At 55.5% G+C, this 24,524-nt stretch overlaps 1 protein-coding gene across 1 annotated transcript in view; it reads left to right on the forward strand.

Annotated features, from left to right (window-relative positions):
• Positions 1-592: 592 nt before the first annotated feature.
• PAPLN (papilin, proteoglycan like sulfated glycoprotein) overlaps positions 593-24,524 on the forward strand; it is a 31,859-nt gene continuing 7,927 nt past the window's right edge. Inside the window, 18 exon segments of the mRNA XM_060293491.1 lie at positions 593-646; positions 5,960-6,075; positions 6,989-7,049; positions 7,357-7,459; positions 8,938-9,068; positions 10,649-10,772; positions 11,260-11,340; positions 11,417-11,589; positions 11,693-11,816; positions 12,302-12,428; positions 13,403-13,610; positions 14,128-14,310; positions 14,538-14,679; positions 20,300-20,380; positions 20,548-20,803; positions 21,787-21,907; positions 22,250-22,364; positions 23,372-23,849. Coding sequence (XP_060149474.1) covers positions 593-646; positions 5,960-6,075; positions 6,989-7,049; positions 7,357-7,459; positions 8,938-9,068; positions 10,649-10,772; positions 11,260-11,340; positions 11,417-11,589; positions 11,693-11,816; positions 12,302-12,428; positions 13,403-13,610; positions 14,128-14,310; positions 14,538-14,679; positions 20,300-20,380; positions 20,548-20,803; positions 21,787-21,907; positions 22,250-22,364; positions 23,372-23,849 — 2,678 coding nt within the window.

Here is a 24,524-nt window from a genome sequence, read left to right on the forward strand (position 1 = left end):
GATTGCCTTGATTCTGAACTCCCGGTCTTTTAACAAGGAAGTTTTTTGTTTTTTTTTTCTTTTGCTGTACGCGGGCCTCTCACTGTTGTGGCCTCTCCCGTTGCGGAGCACAAGCTCCGGACGCGCAGGCTCAGCGGCCATGGCTCACGGGCCCAGCCGCTCCGCGGCATGTGGGATCCTCCCGGACCGGGGCACGAACCCGCGTCTCCTGCATCGGCAGGCCGACTCTCAACCACTGTGCCACCAGGGAAGTCCTTGTCTTTGTTTTTAAGGAAGTATTTTTAATTGCCCTCTTTCCATCCCTCTGAAACTCTGAAAGAAGTTACTCTTGAACTTTTAGCAGCCAGTTATAGACGGGCCTTCCCTCCCTCACCGTGTGAGTGGCACGGCCGCTCCGCTGCGCCCCACGGCATCCCCACAAGTCCCTCTGCGGGTGTCCGGGTCACCTGTGGGCAGCCGGGAGGGAGGGACAGGCCACCCCCGCCGCGCCGGCCCAGGAGACCGCGGGGAGCGCGGGATTCGGGGTGGGTGGGGCGGCGCCTTGTCCCGCCCACGCGCTCCAACCCTGGCCTCTCCCGCAGGCCAGGCCGAGATGCAGCTACTGCTGCTCACGCTTCTGCTGCTGCCCCAGGCGCCCGGGTCCTCGGTGAGTTCGACCCTTCCCCTCCACCCTGCTCCGCCCCGCCCCGGGAGGACCCTGCTGGGGAGGCGGGGGCGAGGGCTTGGCCGCGGGCCGGAGCCCCCGACGGCTGGAGCACCCCCGGCAGTGGCGCCATCCCCAGGAGAGGGCCAATGTCGGCGACGGGGACGGTGGTGTGGGAGGAGGGAACCCTCGGCCCCAGCTCCTTCAAAGAGGGGTGGGACCTTGAAACTTCCCTCCTGGCTTTGGGGCACAGTTTGCAGAAATGGCAACGTCCCAGCGCCCTCCCCCTTCAGAAGGTGCTGGGGGGCACTGCTAATGCTGGGAACGTCCTGTCCGGGTGGTATATCACGGTGGAAGGAAGAGGGGGTCAGTGCTGGCACCAGCCAAGATGCAGGGCTAGGTGGCCCATCCCACCAGATGTCTGCCACCTGCCTGGGACCAAACTCAGCTGCTCCTCAGTGGGGAGGTTTGGGGTGCCAGCCATTCCCCACTGCCTTTGGGGTTAGCATCTAGAGCAGGGCTGACCGATAGAACCTTCTGAGATGATGGAAATGTTCTGCATCAGTGCTGTCCAATAAGATAACCACTCAGTTCATGTGGTTACTGAGCACATGAAATGTGGCTAATGCAGCTGAGGAACTGACTCTTATTTGATTTTGATTAAAGTGAATTTAAATAGACTCATGTGGTTAGTGGCTACCGCATTAGCGCAAATTTAGAAAGTGGACACAGGAAGCCAACTGGTGATCACAGTAGTGGTTTCATTAGCCCGAAGGACAGGGCTCCCTGGAGAACATACCTGGGTTCTATGGAGGTGCAGAGAATCTTCTAGACCACAGGACCGATCTTTGGGGAAGGGACTGTCTGCAGAGCAGGGCTTGGTCCTGGAGGCTGCTCCTGCCAAGTTTCTCCTGCGTTGACAGGATGGAGGGCACAGATTCCGTCCTGTCCCTGGAGAGCGCTCCGCAGGGGGAGACCCACAGCCCTACCCAGCCCTCTGAGGCCAGCAGGAGGACCCCTGAGAAAGGACCCAAACTGTTTGCTGCCTTGAGGAGGGCAGGGGGAATGATGCCTCAGTGGAAATGTGAGTGGAGGATGAGAAGGACTCCTCCGACCAGGGCCGAGAGGGGCAGGCAGGGATGGACGTCAGCAGTGGGCACTGCTCCAGAGCCCCACGGATTTAGCATGGGCCACAGTCAGAGCAGAGGGTGGGCTAAAGCCCCCTTGCTCATGTCCTCTCCACCACCTTCTGGCTTCCCCGGGTCATCTTTGCCTCCCCATGGTCTTGTTCCCTAAGTGCCACACGCTGAGGTCCTCGGCACAGGCTTTATCCTAGTGCCTGGCTGAAGCTCAGGGCTCAGGGTGCGGGTGGGGCATGGTGACAGTGTCAGGACACCAGGAGGAAACTCAGAGCCACCTCCTAACAGCTGTGACCCTAAGCAAATCACCAGGTCTTAGATTCCTTTAATGGGGGGCGGGGGGGATAATAACACCCACCCACAGGTTGCGTGCAGGTGAAGTGAGTCAAGGTATCCATAGCAACTTGGGTCCTCTTAGGCGCTCTCTCCCTTAGAGACACCTGGATAGCTGGGGCTGAAAACTCTCCACACCCCCTGCACTGTCTGCGGGAGGGTGTGGCTCAGGCTGGTTTTAGCTGGATGCAGCCCCCTGCCCCACGGCCCAGGCCGGTTCTAGCTGAGGCCAGGACTTCCTCACCGGACCCCCAGAACTTCATGGGATCATTCTCTGTGCTGACAGGGGTCAGCCTGAGCAGAGTGAGTAGCTGATTACGGAGGGATAAAGCACCACGCCCCTTGCCGCCCCCAACCCCAGGCTGGTCGGGGGGAGGCTTCATGAGGGGGACTTCCAATCTCCTCGCCTCTGCCTCTGTTCCCACTCCCACCCTCACCCATGCACGTCGGGCAGCTGATCCCCTGGGAACAGTGCAGCAGGAAACGGGGCTCCTGAGCTGCCCAGGTGGGGTTGGAGGAGGAGCTGGTGGGGTGCTGAGAGCGTCAGGAGGCAGGTGAGGACAGGCCCAGGATGAGGGTGGACTGGAGCAGCTCATTCTGGCTTCACACCATCATGCGGCTCATGGTTTGGGTAATTATAGAGAAACAAGATGTGTCTATGATGCTGCTGGCTGACTGATTTCTTTTTGTCAGAGAAACTAAAGTACAGGACGGGGCCTGGCTCTAGGATGCCTGCTTCACGGGTGCTGGGCTCGGGGGCAAGGGGATGTTTGTAAGGCTTGGTACTTAAGGGGTCCTGTATTCAGGTGAGTCCTCCCCCACCCCATCCTGATGGCCCAAGGTGGCTGGGTGGCAGGGGTGCCCCTTGTTGCCTTGCCCACGCCGGTAAGCCCAGCCCAGGCGCAGGGAAGGGTAGACTGGGGAGGCTCAGTCTCGTGCTTCAGGAGTGAGACTGACACCCAAACAGGACTTGGTCAGAGGTAATTAGTAGCCAGGCGGAGGCGGCAGGATGAGAAAGCAGCAGTTCTTGTGGGCCGCTTCCAGAATTCTTATTTTGTAGTGATGAGTCTGGAGTGGAGGTGCTTGTGGTCCCTGGAAAGTCACCCTCCAACGCCGACACTCAACATCTTCCCCTTTAAAACGGGAACGGATCCAAGTAAATTTTAGTTTAAATTTCATAGAGAGAACACTTTTATATTCTGGTTCGCTGGTTTTTGGAGGCTTGGCGATTTTGGCCCAGTTAGAACTGAAGGGTAAATGATTTGAGGAGTGAAAGCTCAGACCTTTGGCCTGGCTGGCCCTTCCTTCTTGGTTTTGTACGTGGTTCATTGCATGTGTGAGTTGTTCTGATTCAGGGTTCTGGTTTTATTATAAAACAAGGAAAACCTGATGTTTGGCACCGAGGCGCTAGAACACTGTGAGTAATCTGCGCGTGCGCAAACCTCCATCCTCACCCGGCGGGTGGCTCGCGACAGGAGGAAGAGTTTGCTTTTCCACGTTAGGACTTGAATTCTTCCTCTGGAAAATGGCAGGGATTTCTTTCCCCTAGAGATTCTTATGTCGTGATGCCCTAAAATAAAGTCCCCTTCCAGCAAACGGGACATATTTCCAGTCCACCTTTTGCCTCCTAGCAAGAAATCACGTCCAACACCTCTCCAGCTCCTTAGGCCTCGGCTAGTGTCGGCGTTGGTTCTCCAGGTGAGGTCGGTGGGACTCTGGTGAAAGAGCAGAGGCCTTGGGTGAAGACAACCTGCTATTGTGTCCACCTGTTCCTACGTGGCTCCCTCTCTCTCTGCCTCTCTCTACTCCATGCACTGGGGTCCGTCAGGTTATTCTGAGGAGTGAATAAGAGAATATGTGTGTAGCATGTGGGCTTCTGATGCCAGCTGCAGGGTGTCACATTTTTCGGGTGGGAAACTGTATCTATTAGGATTATTTTTCTGTTACAGAGTCCCAAATAACAGTCCTTCCACAAGAAAGACTTGATCCCTCTTTCAAATAAACACCCGGAGGTCAGAAGTCTAGGGATGTTCTGTCTCACCACATCCTCCAGGCTCCAGATTCTATCTTTGCTTCACTATGTGAAGCCTCCATTCCCAAATTACCTTATAGTTTAGAAGGCTGCTCCAACTCCAGCCATCACATCTGATTTCCAAATAGCAGGAAGGAATACAGGAGGAAGAAGAAAAAGGACAAATGCACATGCAAGCTATCTCTTAGGGACGCCTTATTTTATTGCGTTTGCAGATATTGCATTTTTTACAGATTGAAGGTTTGTGGCAACTCTGTGTCGAGCAAGTCTGTCGGTGCCGTTTTTCCAACAGCATTTGCTCAGTTTGTGTCTCTGTGTCACATTTTAGTAATTCTCATAATATTTCAAATTTTTCATCATTATTATATTTTTCAGTAATCTATGATCAGTGATCTTTGTTACTATTGCAAAAAGATTACGACTTTCTGAAAGTTCAGATGATGGTTAGCATTTTTTAGCAATAAAGTACTTTTTAAAAATAAATGATTTTATTTTATTTTTTTGGCTGTGTTGGGTCTTTGTTGCTGCGTGTGGGCTTTCTCTAGATGCGGCGAGCGGGGGCTACTCTTCATGGCGGTGCGCAGGCTTCTCATTGCGTTGGCTTCTCTTGTTGCGGATCATGGGCTCTAGGGGCACGGGCTTCATTTGTTGTGACACGGGCTCAGTAGTTGTGGCTCTCGGGCTCTAGAGCGCAGGCTCAGTAGTTGTGGTGCACGGGCTTAGTTGCTCCGCGGCATGTGGGATCTTCCTGGACCAGGAATCGAACCCGTGTCCCCTGCACTGGCAGGCAGATTCTTAACCACTGCGCCACCAGGGAAGCCCCAAGTACTTTAAATTGAGGTGCATACATTTGTTTCTGTTTTTTCTTAGACAGAATGCTTAATAGATTACAGTATAATGCAAACAGCTTTTATAGGCACTGGGAAATCCCCATATTTGTGTGATTTGCTTTTTCACCATATTTGTTCTATACCGGTGTTCTGGAACCAAACGTACAATATCTCTGAGGTATGCCTGTACTGGAGGCTGCTACCCAACACTTTTATGTACATCTCACTGACAAGAATTTAGTGATATAGCTGTGGTTAGCTGCAGGAAATCTGGGAAATGAATTTTGGGATGGAGGCAGCCAGGTATCCAGCTAAGAGTCAAGGGTCCTCTTAATAGGAGAAGGGGAGGATGGATATTGGGGAAGTCCTGGGAGTCCCTGCCACAGATCGGCAGGAAGAAACCACAGCCCCCACTCCAACCACGCACGCACGCACGGTTAGATTAAGTTCTTATTCTAATAGGCCAGAGCTACAAAAACATGGCGCTGCCCGTGGGCAACATTCCCCGCACAGGTGGAGTCCTGTCTGCCTGATGACACGCTGTTCTTCCTGCCCTTTTGTATCTCCCTCCTGGAAGGGCATGCTCTGCTGATCCGTGGGCTTCCATTCAAGGGAATGTTCGCAGACATCTTGATTCTCAAACCAGGCTCTTCCCAGCCAGGGGATATCACGGTCAGGGGAGAGATCTCTGCCCCCAGCTTGGCGGCTTGCCCGCTGTACTTGGCAAGTAGGGGCGGCTGGTGGAGGTAGCGTTGACGGATGAGAAGGCCGGCTCCCAGCTCCTTATGGTGACAGCTGGCCAGTTCCACAAATAAGTCCGGGTGCCTGGCGGTGCTGCCGTCCTGAAGGCTTGGCTCTAGGAGACAAGATCTCAGGTTCTTTGCAGGGGAGGGGGTGTTTTGAGACAGGGGGCCCCGGGGGAGCCCTGAGCACCCTGTGGGGCTCCGAGTGCTGAGTCCCTCCTGAGTGTCTCCTCCCGCAGGCTCCCAGGGTGAGGCGGCAGAGTGACACCTGGAGCTCCTGGGGCAGCTGGAGCCCTTGCAGCCGGACCTGTGGAGGGGGCGTCAGCTTCCGGGAGCGCCCCTGCTACTCCCAGAGGTAGGAAGGTGGGAATGGGCCAGCTTGTAAAAAGAGGGCAGGCGTGAGGGAGCAGCTGGGTCTTGGGCTAGGTGTCCCGGGCCAGTGCCAGGCCACAGGGGCAGGACCTACGACATAATGGATTTGTGCTGGGAGCAGCGTTAGTGGAGAATTTGAAATTGAGTCATTTCCACGTCCTTACACTCTGACTGCAACAACCACCTTATTTCAGGGGGCTGGAGCCATTCCTGCTTCATCCACCCCGAGTCTCTAGATCCTCATGCAGTACCTGGCAGGTGCAGTGAATTCTTGTTGAATTAATGAATAATCTTCAACAGTTTAACCTGTGTGGTTTCTCTACTGTCAGCTTCTTTGTCAAGTATAGATGTTTTTCACTCTAAGTGACTTAGTAAGCACCTGCTCTGTGCTCTGCACTCTGATAGGTACTATAGGGTGCAAAAGAAGGGGTGATGACACCCAGCCTGTCAGTGGGTTTACCTGTTCCTGAAAACTTTGGGTGAAGAGGGAGAGAGATAAGACATTACTATAAGTGCCTTATCCTCATTTACTCCTTAAGTGGCAGAATAACCTTACCAGGTGGGTAGGTATTACATCTTATTGTGTCTCCAAGGGCAGAATTTGAGGCTTCTCTGGGAATTTGCTTTAAGAGGCAGAGTGGCCCCAAGTTAGACAAACTCCGGGGTAGTCAGACTTCTGGGTCTGGCTTCTCCCAGGTATAAACAGAGGGCTGATTAAACCTACCTAAAGGGATTTATGTGTGAGGCCGCACCCCTCCCCTCCTTGCCACCCCTCGGGCCCAGTGGTGCCCACCAGGTGGCGCCACCGAAGCTGGGGTCCTGGCGGGGGAGCCCCAGGAGGGGGCGGGGTGTTGGGTCATGGGGGTTCGGGTCTTCCCAGCGCTCTCGCCCTGCAGGAGAGATGGGGGCTCCGGCTGCGTGGGCCCCTCCCGGAGCCACCGCTCTTGCCGCACCGAGGTAAGGTAAAGTCCCCGGGGGTGGGGGACAGCTTCCCGGACGCCCTGCTCGGCTGACATACTAGCCCTCGGGGGCCCTCCTGTCGGTGCACAGCAACCCCTTCCTCACCCACCCTGAAATGATAGCTTCGCCCGGGCAGCCCAAGGCCCCTAGAGCAGGCGCACGGGAGCCCTGGGGACCCGACTCCACCTACCCGAAGCTACAGCGGGGGTTGGAGGGACAGGACCCCACCTCCCCGGGGCTAACCGGGCGGCAGACCCCAGTGGTGGACCCACGAGCCCCTTCCCTTGTCCCCTTCGCCCCGCAGAGCTGTCCCGACGGGGCCCGCGACTTCAGGGCGGAGCAGTGCGCCGAGTTCGACGGCCAGGAGTTCCAGGGGCGGCGGTACAAGTGGCTGCCGTACTACGGCGGTAAGTGCGCGAGTCCCTCCGACTGCTGCCCCCCACTGCGTTGCCCTATGCTGGGCCCCATCTTTGGGGATCTCTTTGCTACACTGAGTGCATTTCGCAGTTCTCATTACCATATTATAGACACGTTGTCAAATACATTTAAAGGAAAACCTCCAGTACCCCCAGCAGGGCACAACAGTGGTGGTCGTTTTGAGGTTTTTCCATCCTTTTCCCCTCCATACATACGTTTTCAAACAAAGCCTTGGCCAAGCCTCTGATGTTTTGAGACTTCTTTTGGTTGGCCTGCTCCGGAAGCATTCCTCACGTGGCAGGAGGCATGGTGGGGGGCCGGGCAGGGGGTGGGGTGCGAGGTGGCGAGTGGAGTCTGTGCCTGAGTTTGGGCAACCTGCAGGCTGGGCTGCAGGGGGCTTGATGTGGCAAGAGCTCGTTTACTCAGAGTCTCTGGGGCCGGAACCTGGCTCTGGGTAAATTTGAGGAAGATGTAGGTCATTAATTTTTAGAGCAATACAGTTCAAGAAAACAAACAAACAAAAAACACTAACGTGTACTTAAAACATTTTAGATGAGTCAGAACATACCTTCTGAGTAGTAGTTTTCACTGCTCACTGTGGATGACTCCTGGAAACTCTGTGGCACTCGGGATTCCAAATCAGTAAACAGAGCTGTGTGTGCTCTGGGGTGGGGAAGGGGTCTTGGCCAGAGGGGGGGCGGCCCCAGTGCGGTGGTTTGCATTCATTGCTCCTCCTGGATCCTAAGGTGAGGGTATGTTGAAAATAATTTAAATACCTGTTATAGAAAAATTAGAACACAGGGGAAAGTTTAAAAAGGGTTGTTGAGGAATGCCTTCTTTGGGTGGAGGTGATTACAATCCTGTTAGCACTTCTGGGCTGTTTAAACAATGTGTATATAATATTTAGATAAATATAAAAATTGAAACAAGAAAAAAACCTTAACCCTATCTCTTTCATAGGATCCAGGCTAGCATTTCATGCGAGCCCTTTTCACATTATTCTCTCTCTGTTTACCTACTTGTAGTTATTACATAGTATCACTTTGCACTCTGTTATAAGCATCTTCCCACATTACTGTCTAGTCTTCATAACCACAGTTTTTAATAGCACAGTCAACACGCGTAATATTCTAGTGATAGATAATAGAGTAGCTGATTGTTAAAACTTGGACTATTATAAATAATAAGGGTGGGATAGACCTCTTCAAATGTCTAGCTTTTTCCTTATTCTGGGATTTTTCTTCGACTTGATTCCCAGGGATTCCCAGAGATGCAGCAGTTTCCGGGAGAGCATCCCTTCTCCCTGGCTTGGGGGTGGGATTCTGAGCCACTGGGAGTATGTATGGCGCTGTGGGCCCCTCCCAGTCATGGGCGCGCGTGCTTCTGGCTCCTGCCCACACTTCGCTGTTGCTAGGACAGGCCTTGAACCTCGCTCAGCCTCTCAGCTTTCTCCTCTTGCTCGCCGCAGCCCCAAACAAATGTGAACTGAACTGCATTCCCAAGGGGGAGAGCTTCTACTACAAGCACAGGGAGGCCGTCATAGACGGGACACCCTGCGAGCCTGGCAAACGGGACATCTGCGTGGATGGCAGCTGCCGGGTGAGTTATGCCCCCACCCCCACCAGATGGCTCGGGGCCTGTTGCAGACGTCGCCCAGCCCCGCACCAGCAGGCCAGGGGCTCTCATGACTTTGACGTCTTCTCAAGACTAGCTTCTAAGGTGCCTTGCATCGCAGATGCCCTGTGACCCTCTTACCTTTGCCCTTTGAAAACTCTAGCCCCACAGTAATAGGAACCCTCTGGGTGGCACTGTGAACACTGAGGCTACCACTTCTTCCCGGTAATTTTGTTTCCACGCTGCTCTTCACAGCTGCTCACAATTATACTAAATGAACCTCTCTTCCATTATTTTTTTTTAATTAATTAATTAATTTATTTATGGCAGTGTTGGGTCTTCATTTCTGTGTGAGGGCTTTCTCTAGTTGTGGCAGGCGGGGGCCACTCTTCATCGTGGTGCGCGGGCCTCTCACTATCGTGGCCTCTCTTGTTGAGGAGCACAGGCTCCAGACGCGCAGGCTCAGCAGTTGTGGCTCATGGGCCTAGTTGCTCCGCGGCATGTGGGATCTTCCCAGACCAGGGCTCGAACCCGTGTCCCCTGCATTAGCAGGCATTTTCTCAACCACTGCGCCACTAGGGAAGCCCCATTATTCTTAATTCTTTCCATTCCCCTCTCCCACCCCTGGATTTCCTCCTATTTTCAGATACTTGAAGATAATGTCCCTATAGCCTTCTCTCCTGTATCCTCAAATTTTCCAGGCATAAATATTCTAATACATTCGCCAGTGTATTTCTTCTTTTTTTTAAATTTATTTATTTTATTTATTTGTTTTTGGCCATGTTGGGTCTTTGTTGCTGGGCATGAGCTTTCTCTAGTTGTGGCGAGCGGCGGCTACTCTTCGTTGAGGTGCACAGGCTTCTGATTGCGGTGGCTTCCCTTGTTGTGGAGCATGGGATCTAGGCGCACGGGCTTCAGTAGTTGTGGCACGTGGCCTCAGTAGTTGTAGCTCATGGGCAAGTAACAGAAACCCAACTAAAACTGACTTAAGAAAAAAAAATGCCATTGGGGGAGGGAGTGGCTGGCTGGCTGCAGGTGCTTGAATGATGATGCTGGAAACATCTCTCTCCTTGTCTCTTTGGTCAGCTTAGGGGCAGACAGGTTCTTCTGATGAGGTGTGAAGATAGCCCAGCAGCTCAGGCTTCAGTTGTCCCAGCCTGGCAACTCCCGGGGACAGGGCGCCCTATTCCCAGGAGTTCCAGCAACCTGGGGTTGCCTTTGGCTTGTCCTGGCCTGGGGCTCCCCCTGTGAGCTTTGAGCAAGGCATACAACCCGCTGATTGGCCCGAAGCCCCTGTTGGGGAACTGTATGCAAACTCTGTGGGAGAGAGGTGCTCCCACAGAGGAAGGAAAGTGAGGTGCTGTTGCCAGAGAAGGGGACACGGTGCCGAGTAGGCAGAAGAGGCGGACTGTCAGCCACAGGCCAGATTCAAGGTTTACGCGGCCCCCGTGGCTAGTGACTGGTTACTGCACCTCCCGGACCTGGCTACGCGGCCAGGGTTCAAGTCCTGGTGTGACCGTGACTCACGCTGGTCTCTCCCATCTCCCCTCATCTCTGCCTGGCAGGTTGTCGGCTGTGACTACAACCTGGACTCGTCGAAGCGGGAGGACAAGTGTCTGCAGTGTGGTGGTGATGGCACGACCTGCTACCCCGTCACAGGCGTCTTTGATGCCAATGACCTCAGCAGAGGTGGGGCTCCTCCCAGGGTCCACAGACAGTTGAGACAAGGGTCTGTTACCTGCTCCTTCCTGGCCTGTCTCCCTCACTGGCTGAGTTGCTCTCATGGCACTCAGAGGGTCTGATGTGGCACTCAGGTCATGAAAGCCCTGAGGTCCCGCCTCAGGGTGGAGGCTAAACCATAGTCCAGGAGCCTGTGGGCTCACACTAGGATCTCTGCCCCCTTATCCAGTGGCCACCTGGATGCCTCCTCATCCCTTCCCCCACTGTCCGCATCTGCCCCCTCCCCTCCCGGTCAGTATGGGTGCTGGAGCCTGCCCGCCCCTCTGGGCTTTGTAAGGCTGTCTGCTCCTCAGGAACACTCTTTCCCAAGCACCCTGCCCTGCCTGTGTCCTCCTTGCCCTTCCCTGACCCCACCTGTGCTGCCGGGCACGTAGCATCCTCAGGGCCAACTCCTCCCTGTGGCCAGAGTGGTCCCGGAGCATCTCTGTCCCCTCAGGCTACAACCAGATCCTCATAGTTCCCGTGGGGGCCACCAGCATCCGCATTGAGGAGGCGGCCGCCAGCAGGAATTTCCTGGGTGAGGAAAGTTTTGGGTCTGGGGCAGGGGGGTGGGTCCTGCCAGGGCAGCTGACCTGGGTGCTCGCCCCGCACAGCGGTGAAGAGCGTCCGTGGTGAATACTACCTCAACGGGCACTGGACCATCGAGGGCGCCCGGGCCCTACCTGTGGCCAGCACCGTCCTGCACTATGAGCGGGGAGCTGAGGGGGACCTGGCGCCCGAGCAGCTCCACGCCCGCGGCCCCACCTCAGAGCCCCTGATCATCGAGGTGAGCGGGGCTGGCGGGAGAGGGGGGCGGCCAGTAGGAGGGCTGTGGGCTGGGCGGGCGCGGCCCCCTGGCATCAGGCCTCAGTGGGGACCCTCCTGCACAGCTCATCAGCCAGGAGCCCAACCCTGGCGTGCGCTTCGAGTACCACCTGCCCCTGAGCTCCCCCCGGCCCGGCTTCAGCTGGAGCCACGGCTCGTGGGGCGACTGCAGCGCCACGTGTGGTAGAGGTGAGGGCAGGGCCCCGGTCAGGGGGTGCGGCTGCACGCGGGGCTTGGCTCTGTCTTCCAGGCGCTCCAGCTGTGGGTGCGAGGTGGACAAGTAGAGGAGACAGCTTCACGTCATGGGGGGTCACCTGGGGGAAACCCAGAGATCAGGAGACTCAAGGAAGGGCCCCCGCCCAACCTAAGAGAACCAGAGGGCTTCCCCGAGGCAGTGGCATCTCACAGGAGACAGTATTCCATTGTCAGTGGAGCCTGGGCCTGGAGCTAGTGGTCAGGTGTCAGAGCGGGGCTCCATCGCCCACAGATACAAGTCTCTGAACCTCAGGTTCCTCATCCGTAAATTGAGGATGGTGATGGCAGCCTACCCCAGGGGGTCACGTGAGGCTTAATCAGGGTGACGCTTGGGATGTGTCCGGAAGGGTGCCTGGCCCAGAGAATGCATTTGGCGAGTCTGGACTGACTGGTTGCCTGCTACGGCCGGGCCTCTGCAGGTCAGCAGACCCGCCCAGTGTTCTGCATCATCGACAATGAGGTCTACCCCGAACATCTGTGCCGGCACCAGCCGCGGCCAGCTGACCGCCGCCCCTGCAGCCCTCAGCCCTGCCCACACACCAAGCGGTGAGGCCCTGCTGGCCCCCTCAGCCCCTGCGGGATCCAAGCTCTTAGGTGGGAAGGGAGTGGGGTCCCTCAGCCGCTTTAGGCGTTGAGCAAAGAAGGAGGTTGAGGGGCTCCTCAGAGCTGTGGCCAGAGGGGGAGGAGCCAGCCATCAGCCGGGCAGGGGCAGTGGGGGGTCCTGAGCATGAGACCCCAGGCTATTCCGTCCGCCATCCTGAGCCCACACAGTGCCCAGAATGTCCAGGCTGGCGGCGGGAGGGTTGGGGGTGTATCGGAGGCCCCGTTTGTCTGAGTTGGCAGGGGACTTGGCAGGTGCCAAGGAATGGGCCACGGCTTGGGCCAAGGGGCCTGAGGGCATCGGCAGTGCCTGTGTTTGTGCACAAGGGACCTCTTACCTGCACCAGCCCAGAGCGTGGCGCCTCGCTGGGGCCCAGCGTGTGTGCAGGAACAGGTGCTCCTGGGCCACAGGCTCCCCGCAGGGCTGTGCAGTCCTTCCTCCCTGTGGCCTTGGTGGCAGCTGGTCTCTTGGGATGGTGGTGGGTGTGGCTTTGCATGTGGGCTGGCCCTTTCTTCTAGGTCCTTGGGCCCCACAGCCAGGAAGGGCCTCTCCCCACTTGGGTGAGCACAGCCCCTCCGGGAGATGCTCCCCACTAAGTTCAGCCCCAGAGGGGATGGAGTCTGGCTGGGGGTGATGGCTGACCTGGTGAGGAGGAGGAAGGGGGACTCAGGTGAGGACAGGAACGCTGAGAGGGAGGCGGCCAGGCTCCGTGTTTTTAGGGACCAGTGCACAGTGGTGGGAATGGGTGAGCAGGCCCGGACCTTGGCCTTTGCGCAGGGCTCTTTGCCCCTCACATGCACTGCCTGATGCTCAGAGAATGGGCCGGGTGGGGGTCCCCCCTCCGCTCCTGTGCCCCCTTGGGCCTGGACCTTGGCGCCTGCTGCAGGGCCAGCCTCACCGCCTTCCTGCTCCCTGCCAGCTGGAAGACGGGGCCCTGGACTCCCTGCTCGGCCTCCTGTGAGGGCGGCTCCCAGTCCCGCACCGTCTACTGTGTCTCATCTGATGGCGCCGGCGTCCAGGAGGCTGCTGAGGACACCGAGTGTGCGGCCCTGCCTGAGAAGCCCCCTACCACTCAGGCCTGCAACCTGCAGCGCTGCACAGCCTGGAGCGCGGAGCCCTGGGGCGAGGTGAGGCCCGGGCCTTGCTAGGAGGGGCGGAAGTCAGGAGCTGGGTCTTGGACCTGGGCAGCAGCAGGGCTGGGAAGCTTGTCCTCCGCCTCGGGCAGACAGATCCTGGGAGTAAAGTGACCTGCCACGTGGTCTTGGAAGCAGTGGCCAAGGCTGGGACTAGAGCGAGGGCCTGGATTCCTGCTCCTGTGTTCTTCCTCCTTCACTAGGGTCCCAGGCCGGGTGGGAAAGAAGAAGCCGGGCACATTGTTTGGGGGCCAGGGAGAAACTGGGGCTGCTGGTCACTGCTTCTGGCACCTACCTATGTTGCAGTTGCAAATGAAGGAATGTGGAAAACGCACCTCAGCTTGGTATCTGCAGCCATGGTTCAGGCTGTGTAACCGCAGGAGGATGACTCGGCCTCTCTGGGCCTGGGAACTGGGCATGGGGCAGCAGGGTGCTGTCTGCCCTCTGGGCCAGGCTGGTGGGACTCCAGCTGGGCGAGGACCAGCTCGTGCTGACAGCCCGGTCCTTACAGTGCTCTGTCAGCTGTGGCGCCGGGGTCCGGAGGCGGACTGTCACCTGCCGGGGTGGCGAGGGGTCTCTGCTCCACGCCACAGCGTGCTCCTTGGAGGACCGTCCCCCCCTCACTGAGCCCTGTGTGCATGACAGCTGTCCCCTCCTCAGTGACCAGGCCTGGCACGTAGGCGCCTGGGGTCTAGTGAGTACTTCCCCCCACCCATACCTGCTGCCGAGTCCCGGGCCCTTGGGTCTCTGACCGGAGGCTGCACATGTGCCTGTCCTTGGGTCTGACACGCAGTACCAGGCAATTCCCCCTTCCCCCTTCCCCCTTCCCCCTGCCTTATGGGTACCCCCCACCCAGTCTCAGGGTCTCTCTCCCTTTGCGGGCTTGTTCTCTCTCCCCACTCCCACCCCGGGGGGCCCCAGTGCTCCACGAGCTGCAGCTCGGGCACTCGGAGGCGCCAGGTGGGCTGCGCCATTGGCCCGCCCGGCCTCTGTGGGAGCCTGCAGCCCTCCAGGCCTGCGGATGTGGAGCCCTGTAACACGCAGCCCTGCCATCTTCCTCCAGGTAAGGACAGGAGGGGCAGCTGGTACCTGGCCCCACCTCTTTCCCTGCTATCAACCTGGCCAGCCCTTCCTGCCGCTGGGCCTTTGCCTGTGCTGTCAGCCCCCTGGGACGCTCTCACACATCACCGTGTGTGAAGCCTTTGCCACCCACAAAGTCTGGCTCTGGACAGCCTCACCAGGCAGCCCTGTTTCCCCCCTCGGAGGTAGCATCCCTTACCCCACCCCCATAGCTCACTGTAACTGCTGTCACTCTTAGGTTGGTTTCCGGGTGCTGCAGTGGTTGTACATGGCTTGTAGGCCTACTAGCTGTAAGCTTCTTGAGGGCCAGGTCCCCTTCCTTCTTTCTGTTTATACCCCTGCAGAACTTAGCTAGCGCGTGCTAGGTACTCAGTAATTGTTGAGTGACTGGGTGACTGAGTGCAGAGAGGGAGGCCGTCCAGGAAGGATTGTCCTCACGTATTGCCTCTGCCTTCCCGCCTCCCCTCACCCCCATCCCCACTGGGAAGGAAGGTGTCCCAGTCGTGAGGAGCTGCAGGACAAAGGGCACAGAGGCAGCAACTTACTTGGTGTGAGGAAGTGTTACTGAGGGAAGGTGTGGGTTGGGGCTGAGCCGGGGGGTGGGGGGGTGGTCGGCTTTGAGATACTGCAGAGAGGCGTGTGGCCCTGATGTGCTAATGATGGGGGAATGGTTGGGTTCCAGTGGAGGCACGTGGCAAGGTGGCTAAGAGCCAGTGGCCTGGAGTCAACAGCTAACCTGGATTCAAATCTCCACTCCACTGCTGACCAGCCATGTGGCCGTGGGCAACTGCCCCTCCTCTCTGATCCTCGGTTTGCCCATCCGTACAGTGGGGTTAATAAGACTGACTTTCCAGGCTCGTGACGATCGCTTGGCACAGTGCCTGAATACACAGTACTCCATAAGCAAAGCGTGGGTGGCAGTGGCGGTGAGGCTCTGGGGGACCCTGGGCCGGGCTCCTGGGGCTCCTTCGCCTGGGCCTGGCCCTTGGGATGCGCGAGCAGATGGATCCTCAGGCTCTTACAAGTCCAGCTCCCTGGAGCCACTCGGTGTCCCGGGACCCTGGATGCCTTCCTGGAAGAGGCTGCCCTGAACTTACCCCAGAGAGGCATTCACATAGGTCGAAAGGAGGGAAACAGAAAGAGACCTTCAGGCCAGGCTGAGTTGTAAAAGAAATAACCTTCATTGCTGTTTTCATAATTATAAAAATAATTATGTTCATTGTGGAAAATTTGGAGAATTTAGAAAATTAGTATATAGCGAGAAACTTAAATTACCCTTGACTCCATCCATTGCTGGGATAAATATTTAGTGAACTTCCTTGTAACGTATGGGTGATTTTTGTATCTCCTTTTTGCCCCTAATGACATTTGGTCTGTGAACATTTTCGTCTTGTGATTTCTAGGGGCTCCACAGAAGTCCATGGTGGGTATGAATTTAGAATTTAGGTGGTTCCTGCTGTTTTGGGTACTGTAACTAGTGCTGTAGTGCTTACTGGCAAGTGCCCGGGAGGAGGGGCCGAGGGTGCAAAGAGGCGGCCTCCTGAGGGGTAGGCTTCTGAGCGGACACACCAGACAGCTCTGCTTCCCCGTCTTTTCTAGACTCTTGAGCAGTGCTCGCCAATAGAAATAGAAGGCAAGCCCCACATGTCATTTAAAATTTTCTAAGAACCACATTTTACTTATTATTTTTAAGAGTTATTTATTTTATATATATATATATTTATTTATTTATTTATTTTTGGCTGCATCAGGTCTTAGTTGTGGCATGCGGGATCTTCATTGAGGCACATGGGATCTTGTGGCGTGCAGGCTTCTCTCTAGTTGTGGCGCGCAGGTTTTCTCTTCTCTAGTTGTGGCGCATGGGCTCCAGGGCGTGTGGGCTCTGTAGTTTGCAGCACGCAGGCTCTCTAGTTGAGGCACACAAGCTCAGTGGTTGTGGCGCGCAGGCCCAGTTGCCCTGCGGCATGTGGGATCCTGGTTCCCCGGCCAGGGATTGAACCCACAGTGCTAAAATTTCACTGGTGTAGTTGATCTCGATTTAGATATCATGAAACGTACAGTTGAAAAAGCAGATTCACATCCCCAAGTTGTTCCAGACATACTGAAGGTTTTTCAATAAATGAATCAAGTGTCAGTGTTTAAATTTAAAAATAATTCTAGTTCGGTAAAATTTAAAACTCAGTTTCTCAGTCCCTCAAACCACATTTCAAGTGCTCAGTAACTGCGAGACCAGTAGGGGCCCAGGACCGGCCCTCGGCACAGGGTATGAGGGTGATGACAGGTCTGTCCAGGGCGGGTGCTCTTCGGGCTGGGGTAATGCTGAGGGCCTCAGGCCTCTGGCTACTGATTAAATTTGTCTAATAGGTCCAGGGGAGCCGCTGAAAGTTTTGGAGCTAGAGTGACGCCATGAAAGATGTTTAGGACAGATTTGGCACCTGCCTGTCAGGCCAAAGTGGAGAGAGTTGAGAAGTAGGAGCCAGGTGGGGAGCAGGTGCAGAAATCCAGGCTCTTAGAGAGAATGATGGGAGTGGAGGGGCCGGCGCTGGCCCAGCAGAGCCTCATCCCCTGCGGGTGTGGGTGTGGGGAGGGGCCCCGGACTCCAAGTTAAGCCTGAAAAGGTGGCAGAGAAGAGTCACAGGAGGGGAAGCCAGAGGCAGGGTGGGCTTGGCAGAAAGGTGCCTTTCAGGCAACGGAGAGATAACAGGAATTCCAAGGCTGGCTGGGGGCTGTGAACGCAGGGCCGAATGTGCGTAGGAGACCAGAACAGGGGAGAGAACTGGAATCAGCCTTGTCCGAGGTTTTGGCCCAGGTTGGGTAGGTAATAAAATGAAAACAAAGATTTTACCTCTTCTCTACTGGAATCTTCCAACCCTAAATCATTATTTTTTAAATATTCCCTGGAGACTGGCAAGATGTCCATGCGAGAATGGGATTTTCACTTATTTTATTTTTTATAACTTTGTTCCACTAGGTAGTAATATGTTTATTGTGGAAAATTTGAAAAACTAACAAATAGAAGGAGGGGACCCCCCGCACCTCTGCCTCACAAAACACACACACACACACACACACAAAGCACTCAGAAACTTTCACTGTGAGCATTTTGGTGGTTTTGTTTTTTTAATTTATTTTATTCAAGTATAGTTGATTTACGATGTTGTGTTAGTTTCTGCTGTACAGCAAAGTGATTCAGTTTTATTTTTTGAAAGATTTATTTATCATTATTTTTTGTTTTATTTATTTTTGGCTGCATTGGTTCTTAGTTGCGGCATGCGGGATCTTCGTTGAGTCATGCGGGATCTTTCGTTGTGGCGCCTGGGCTTCTCTAGTTGTGGCGTGGGTTCCAGAGTGCGTGGGCTCTGTGGCTTGTGGCACGCAGGCTCTAGTTGAGGCGCACGAGCTCAGTAGTTGTGGCACGCAGGCTTAGTTGCCCCGTGGCATGTGGGATCCCAGTTCCCTGACCAGGAATCAAAACCGCATCCCCTGCATTGTAAGGCAGGTTCTTTACCACTAGACCAGCAGGGAAGTCCCCAGTTTTTTATATATATGTATGTGTATAAGTATACATGTTGTTTTCCATTATGGTTTATCTCAGGATATTGTATATAGTTCCCTGTGCTATACAGTAGGACCTTGTCGTTTATCCATCCTCTATGAAATAGTTTGCACCTGCTAATCCCAAACTCCCCATCTACCCCTCCCCCACCCCCCTCCCCCTTGGCAGCCACAAATCTGTTCTCTGTGAGTCTGTTTCACAGTCACTGTGAGCATTTGGGGGGTGTCCTGCTAGTATTCTTTTGGGTATCATTTTTAAAAATTCCTATTATCCTAATCTTATCTACTCAGCCTTTTGCATTTTTTCTCTAATATTTTGTGATGAAAATCTTTTTAAGAACTTAATATTGAGGTGGTTAAACATCATACAGCGTAAAATTCACCCATGCTAATGGTACAGTTTGTGGTTTTTAGTAAGTTCACTAAGCTGGACAAGAGACGATGAGGAATTTGGATCACACAGAAAAGTTGAAGAGCTGTGTGGTGAGCAGCCACGTGCCCACCATCAAGTTCACAATTAATATTTGTTGTAATTACTTTTTCATCATCTACTCTCTATCCCTTCATCTATTAATCCAATTGTTTTTAATATGGATTTTTAAAAATTGACGTGAAAATCAACACAGTTAACCACTTTAAAGTATACAGTGTGCTGTTTTTATTTATTTATTTATTTATGGCTGCGCTGGGTCTTCGTTGCTGCACGCGGGCTTTCTCTAGTCGCGGCGAGCGGGGGCTACTCTTCGTTGCAGTGCGTGGGCTTCTCACCGCGGTGGCTTCTCTTGTTGTGGAGCACGGGCTCTAGGCGCACAGGCTCAGTAGTTGTGGTGCACGGGCTTAGTTGCTCCGCGGCATGTGGGATCTTCCTGGACTGGAGCTCGAACCCGTGTCCCCTGCATTGGCAGGCGGATTCTTAACCACTGTGCCACCAGGGAAGTCCAAGTAGACAGTGTGCTCTTATTTGTTGTGTTCACAATGTTGTACAACAACCAACTCTCTAGGTTCAAAAATTTTCATCACCCCATATAAACACCCTGTACCCATCAAGTAATCACTCCCCATTAACCCTAGTCCCCTTCCCTGGTCACCTGACCTGCTCTCTGTCTCTATGGATTTGCCAATTCTAGATAATATCAGATAAAAGGAAGAGCAGGTCTTTTGCATCTGGCTTCTTTCACTTAGCGGAATGTTTTTGAGGTTCATCCAAGCTGTGGCATACATCAGCACTTCATTCCTTGTTACGGCTAAATCGCATTCAGTTACATGGATGTGCCCGATTTGTTTATCCATGTGTCTGTTGATGGATATTTGGGTTGTTTTTACCCTTTGGCCATAATGAATAATGCTGCTATGAACATATTCATGTAGGAGTTTCTGTGTGGGTGTGTATATTCAGTTCCCTTGGGTATATATTTAGAAGTGGAATTGCTGGGCTCTATGGTAACTCCGTTTAACTTTTTGAGGAACTGCCGGGCTGTTTCCACAGTGTTGCACCATTTTACATTCCCACCAACAGTGCATGGGTTTCCAGTTTGTCCGCATCCTCGCCGACACTTGTTATTTCAGTCTTTTCTGATTAGAGTCATCCTAGTGCATACGAAGTGGTGTCTCCTTATGGCTCTGATTTGCGTTTCCTTAATGACTGATGATGTAGAGCATCTTTTCATGTGCTTGTTGGCCATCTGTGTGTCTTCTTTGGAGGAGCATATGTTCAAGTTCCTTGCCCATTTTAAAACTGGATTGTTTATCTTTTCATTAGTCCAATTAAAAATGTTTGTGTATCATTTTTTGCTTTATGTCATTGGGATCAAACATGAACGCTAATTTTACATGTGGCTTTTCCTTTTGCTGAACACGTAACATGAGCATTTTCTATGCAATCAAAGACTCTCTTGAAACCTGGGAAGGGTGTTTATAAAAACACAAGTCTGCTCCTTTTTCCTTCTACTGTCCTGGGTTCCCCAGGTCCTGCCTGAGTAGTGGGGTGGGAGCAGATGTTGGTGGGGGTGGCCTTCCCTCTGCACCCTGACTGCCCCGGCTCCCTGCAGAAGTCCCCAGCATGCAGGACATGCACACCAGCCCCAGGGACCCGTGGATGTCTCTGGTCCCACAGGAGGCCCCCACCTCAGGTGAGAAGCTCAGTGGAAGCCCCCAGCCCCGGGCCCTTGAGATGGAGGTTGAGGGTGGCGGCAGGTGGTTTGGGGGGATGGGGAGAGGTGGGTCTGATGCGGACACAGATGGAGGGTGAGGAGCCAGGTGGAGACATCACATGACCTCTGCTTCCTCTTCTCTCTAGATTTCAGAGACCAGTGGTGGGCACCCCAGGAGCAACCCTCAGCTCGGGGTAACCCCAGAGGCGACCAGAGCCCACACCTGCCAGCCCCGGGCCCAGCCCCATCTCTGCGGCATTCCTCACACCGGCAGCCCCTGCGGTCTGGCTTGGGCCCCCGTGACTGCAGACACAGCCCCCATGGGTGCTGCCCCGATGGCCACACTGCGTCTCTTGGGCCGCAGTGGCAAGGCTGCCCGGGGGCCTCATGTCAGCAGAGCAGGTGGGTGCCTCTTCCTTCTCCCCAGGTCGAAGAGGGAAGATGTGTGTTCAGGGGGTGTGTCTGATGCACGGGCAGTGTCTCTGCTCGGAGAGGGCGTGGGGTGGCTTAGCAGAGCTCCAGGCTGAGCTGCCCTGGTAGCGCAAAACCGAGGGCTTGGGTTCCTCTCGCTGAGCTCCTTAACGTGCTGGCTGTGGGCAAAACCCCCTGCTTTCTCTGCAGAAGTCAGCCTGTTGAGATGTAGCCTGAGGCTCTGGGAAGGCAAGTGGGCTATGATTCTAGCTCTCCGATCCAAACCAGGCCCCCAGTCCCTCAGAGGCTGTGGTGCTAAGGGCTGAGATTCCGTGCCCAGCAGCCTGGGGGTGGTTCTCAGCTCAGCCGCTTACCGGTTGCGTGCTGGGTGACTTGGGGCAAGTTATTAACCTCTTTGATCTTGGCTTCCTCTGCTGAGAATTGGGAACAATGACAGCCACTGACTGGGGTTCCTGTGAGGCTGAAACGAATCACATGGTGCCTGGCACATAGAAGGTGCTTTGATATGTTCCTTCTTTCACCTTCCTTCCCAGCTCCTGGTTGGTGGAGGTGAACTAAGTGGTGGGCTCCTCTGACACCCTCTTCTGCCCCATCGCCCAACCGCTGACATTTTGTAAAAACTCCCTGGGAACCTGGTGTCTGGGCAGGTTCAGGTGCATTTCCCCCTCCTCGGCTTTGTGGTGGGCTGTGTGAGTTGAAGATCTCTCAATTACTAAGGGTTCAGCCCTGCGTATTGTTTTCCTGTCGCCCTCACTGGGAGCCTCTAAGCGGCCAGTGGACATGGCAGAGACTGGGGTTCACAAACCCGTCTCCCACGCGGATCTTCACCCGGTCAGGCCCTGGCTCAGGGAGCCTCAGAGCCCGGATCCTGGGATGCAGGAAGCTCAGGGTCCCTGGTAGGGGTGGGGGTCAGGGCTGGGTGGTGAGGGGAGGGCTGTGTGATGTCTGTCTAGGTTCGGGTGCTGTCCTGACGGGGTGTCTGTGGCCGAGGGGCCCCATCAGGCTGGCTGTGCGAGCTCTTATGGACGCAGCAACACCGGGAGCAGGCCACAGTCGAGAGAGGTGGCTTCCACGGTAAGTGTCTGGTCACGTGAGGGGCAGGAGTCCAGCCCCCGAGCCTGCTCAGAGCCACTGCGACCCAGGCTCTGCAGCTTTAGCCTTGCAGAAAGGAGGTCCCTGAAGCCGGCTGGACTGGACCATCCTCTGGAGGGCATAGGGCTTCAGCGACAGGCCTGGGCTGGAGCTGGGGGGTTCAGCCAACATTCTCCTGGCCTCTGATCTGCCCCCAGGGCTGGGGTTATGCTCCGTGCGTTCACTGTTCTGTCCCTCTTCGTGCCATCCTCTACCTGGCAGCCTAGAGTTCCCGCCAAGAGCCAGACTTATTTCCAACTTCCCAACCTTGGGCTTCCTCCCCAGGCCCAGCAGAATGAGCCCAGTAAGTGCCGGGTCTCCCAGTTCGGCTGTTGCTACGACAACATGGCCTCTGCGGTGGGCCCTCTTGGGGAAGGCTGTGTGGGCCAGCCCAGCTACAGTGAGTGGATGCCCCTTCCTGTCCTTCCTGGTGGGTAGGCTCTGGTCCCACTATGCTCGCCACCCCACCCAGAGCCGAGAACCTTCCTACTGCCTTGGTTATTGCTCTTTTCTTCCACAAATACTTACTGATCACCTACTAGGTGCCAGGCCAGAGAACAGTGCAAGATTATTATCGTGTCCAACAGTTTGCACTTGTCACCGCCTGGTTGCTTGAGGGAGTTGGGGAGAGTTGTCAGTGGGGATTCCACAGAGAAGGAAGGCTGTGCTGCCCCCGGGGCTCAGCCCCCTCCAGAGACAGGGAGGTCAGGGCTGGGATGGATGGGGTGTCCCCACCCTGCCTGGGATGAGTCCTGGAAGGAGGGCTGTGAGGTGGGTGCATGGGTGGAGTGCCAGGGACCATCACAGGGACGTTGGAAGCCAGGTGGGCTGGTGGGCTGAGTCTGCAGGGGGCTGGGCACCTGGATGGGCTTTAAGCAGGGGCCAGCGTGGTCACATCTGAATGCGGAGAGGGAGCAGGCTGTGCCTGGGAGGAGGGTGATTGTTATGGGCAGGCTGGGGGCTGGAGAAGATTCAGAGCTGGTGAAGGGCCCTGGGAACAAGGGTGGGCCCCTCACTGGGCATCTTCACAGGCCTTTGGGGGCTCAGGGCTGGGTCCTCATTGTGAGCTAAGCACAGCAAGGTTTGGCCCTGGGGTTGCTCTGTGTGCGCCCTTGGGGCCTGGGTCAGGTGGGGAAGAGCACGAGGGAGCCTGTCCGGGGAGCTCATGGCCCTGACCTTTGGACGGCTCTAGTTCTGGGGGTGGAGGTGGACGGGGATGATTGTGGAGGCTGCTGGGTTCCCAGCCCAGGGCAGGTCTGGGCAGTGAACAGACTGTCCCCAGGGCTGGTCAGGGGCCCAGTGTAGATGTGCTCCGTACCCTGGGAAGGGCCTCACTCCTACGTCCTGGGCAGCGTTTGCAGCTTCGTTACTGGGTCTCGGTGACCTGCGTCCTCCCTGCCCCCTCAGTGTACCCTGTGCGGTGCCTACTGCCCAGTGCCCATGGCTCCTGCACGGACTGGGCCGCCCGCTGGTACTTCATCGCCTCCGTGGGCCAGTGTAACCGTTTCTGGTATGGTGGCTGCCACGGCAACGCCAATAACTTTGCCTCAGAGGAGGAGTGTGTGAGCAGCTGCCGGGGACCCCAACATGGGCCCCGCCGACACGACCCCGGGGCCTCTGGCCAAAGCACCCATAGAGACAGTGGCGGCAGCGGTCCTGGGGACCAGCAGGAGGCCAGCCGGCACGGGGCGGGGCCTGTTGTCCAGAGAAAGCCCTTGCCTTCCGGTGGCCTCTGGAGGCAAGATCAAGAGCCTGGGCCGGGGGCCGTGGACCACAGACAGGCCTTTGGAGAAGGGCCGCAGGGCCAGGAGCTTGGGCCCAGTGCCGCTGGACTGGGCGGAGACGCAGGACCACCAGTGCCACCTTCCCACAGCTCCTCCTACAGGTGAGGCCCACCTTCCCCAGGTGGGATGGGGGATTAGGGACCCAGGCCCAAGGGCTGAGCCTTTTGGAGCTAAAACCCTGAGGTCAGCTGGGCCCCCCTCCATCCCTAACCTGGAATCTTCCAAACAGCCCAGACTGGAGGGCCTTGCTACCATCATTCTACAGATGGGGAAGCTCAGGCTTTGGAGATATGAGACTTGCTTAGGGTCAGGCAATCGGTGGATGGTGGTGCCTAGACTCTCCAGCAGATCTTGCCGGTATAGCCCAGGGCCTGTCTAGTTGAGGCCTAGGTTATAAGCTTCATGACCTTTGGCAAGTCATCCAAATTCCCGAAGCCTCAGTTTCTTGCCCTGTAAAGTGGTGATGTGATCTCATAGGTTTAATGTGGGTCTCATTTGTTGTTAGTCTTGTGACTGTCATATTAATGAGATTTGGGAAGATTAAAAACAAAATAAATAAAACTTTGAATTCCAAAGGGATCAGGCATGTGTTTAGCTCCCCATGGGAACCTGGTGTTGCTTCTCTCCCAGCCTCTCCATTCCCTGGGCTCTGTGCCTATTCTGTGCTCTGGCAGGAACAGGTTGAGGTAGCAATGCCTGGGGATATTGGGGGGGTGGGGGAGGGCGGACTCCTGAGTCCTCGGGCTTCTGGAGCTTGGCTTCCCCTGGGACCCTCT

Source organism: Globicephala melas, chromosome 2 (genome assembly GCF_963455315.2).
Source record: "Globicephala melas chromosome 2, mGloMel1.2, whole genome shotgun sequence".
Lineage (NCBI taxonomy): Eukaryota > Metazoa > Chordata > Mammalia > Artiodactyla > Delphinidae > Globicephala > Globicephala melas.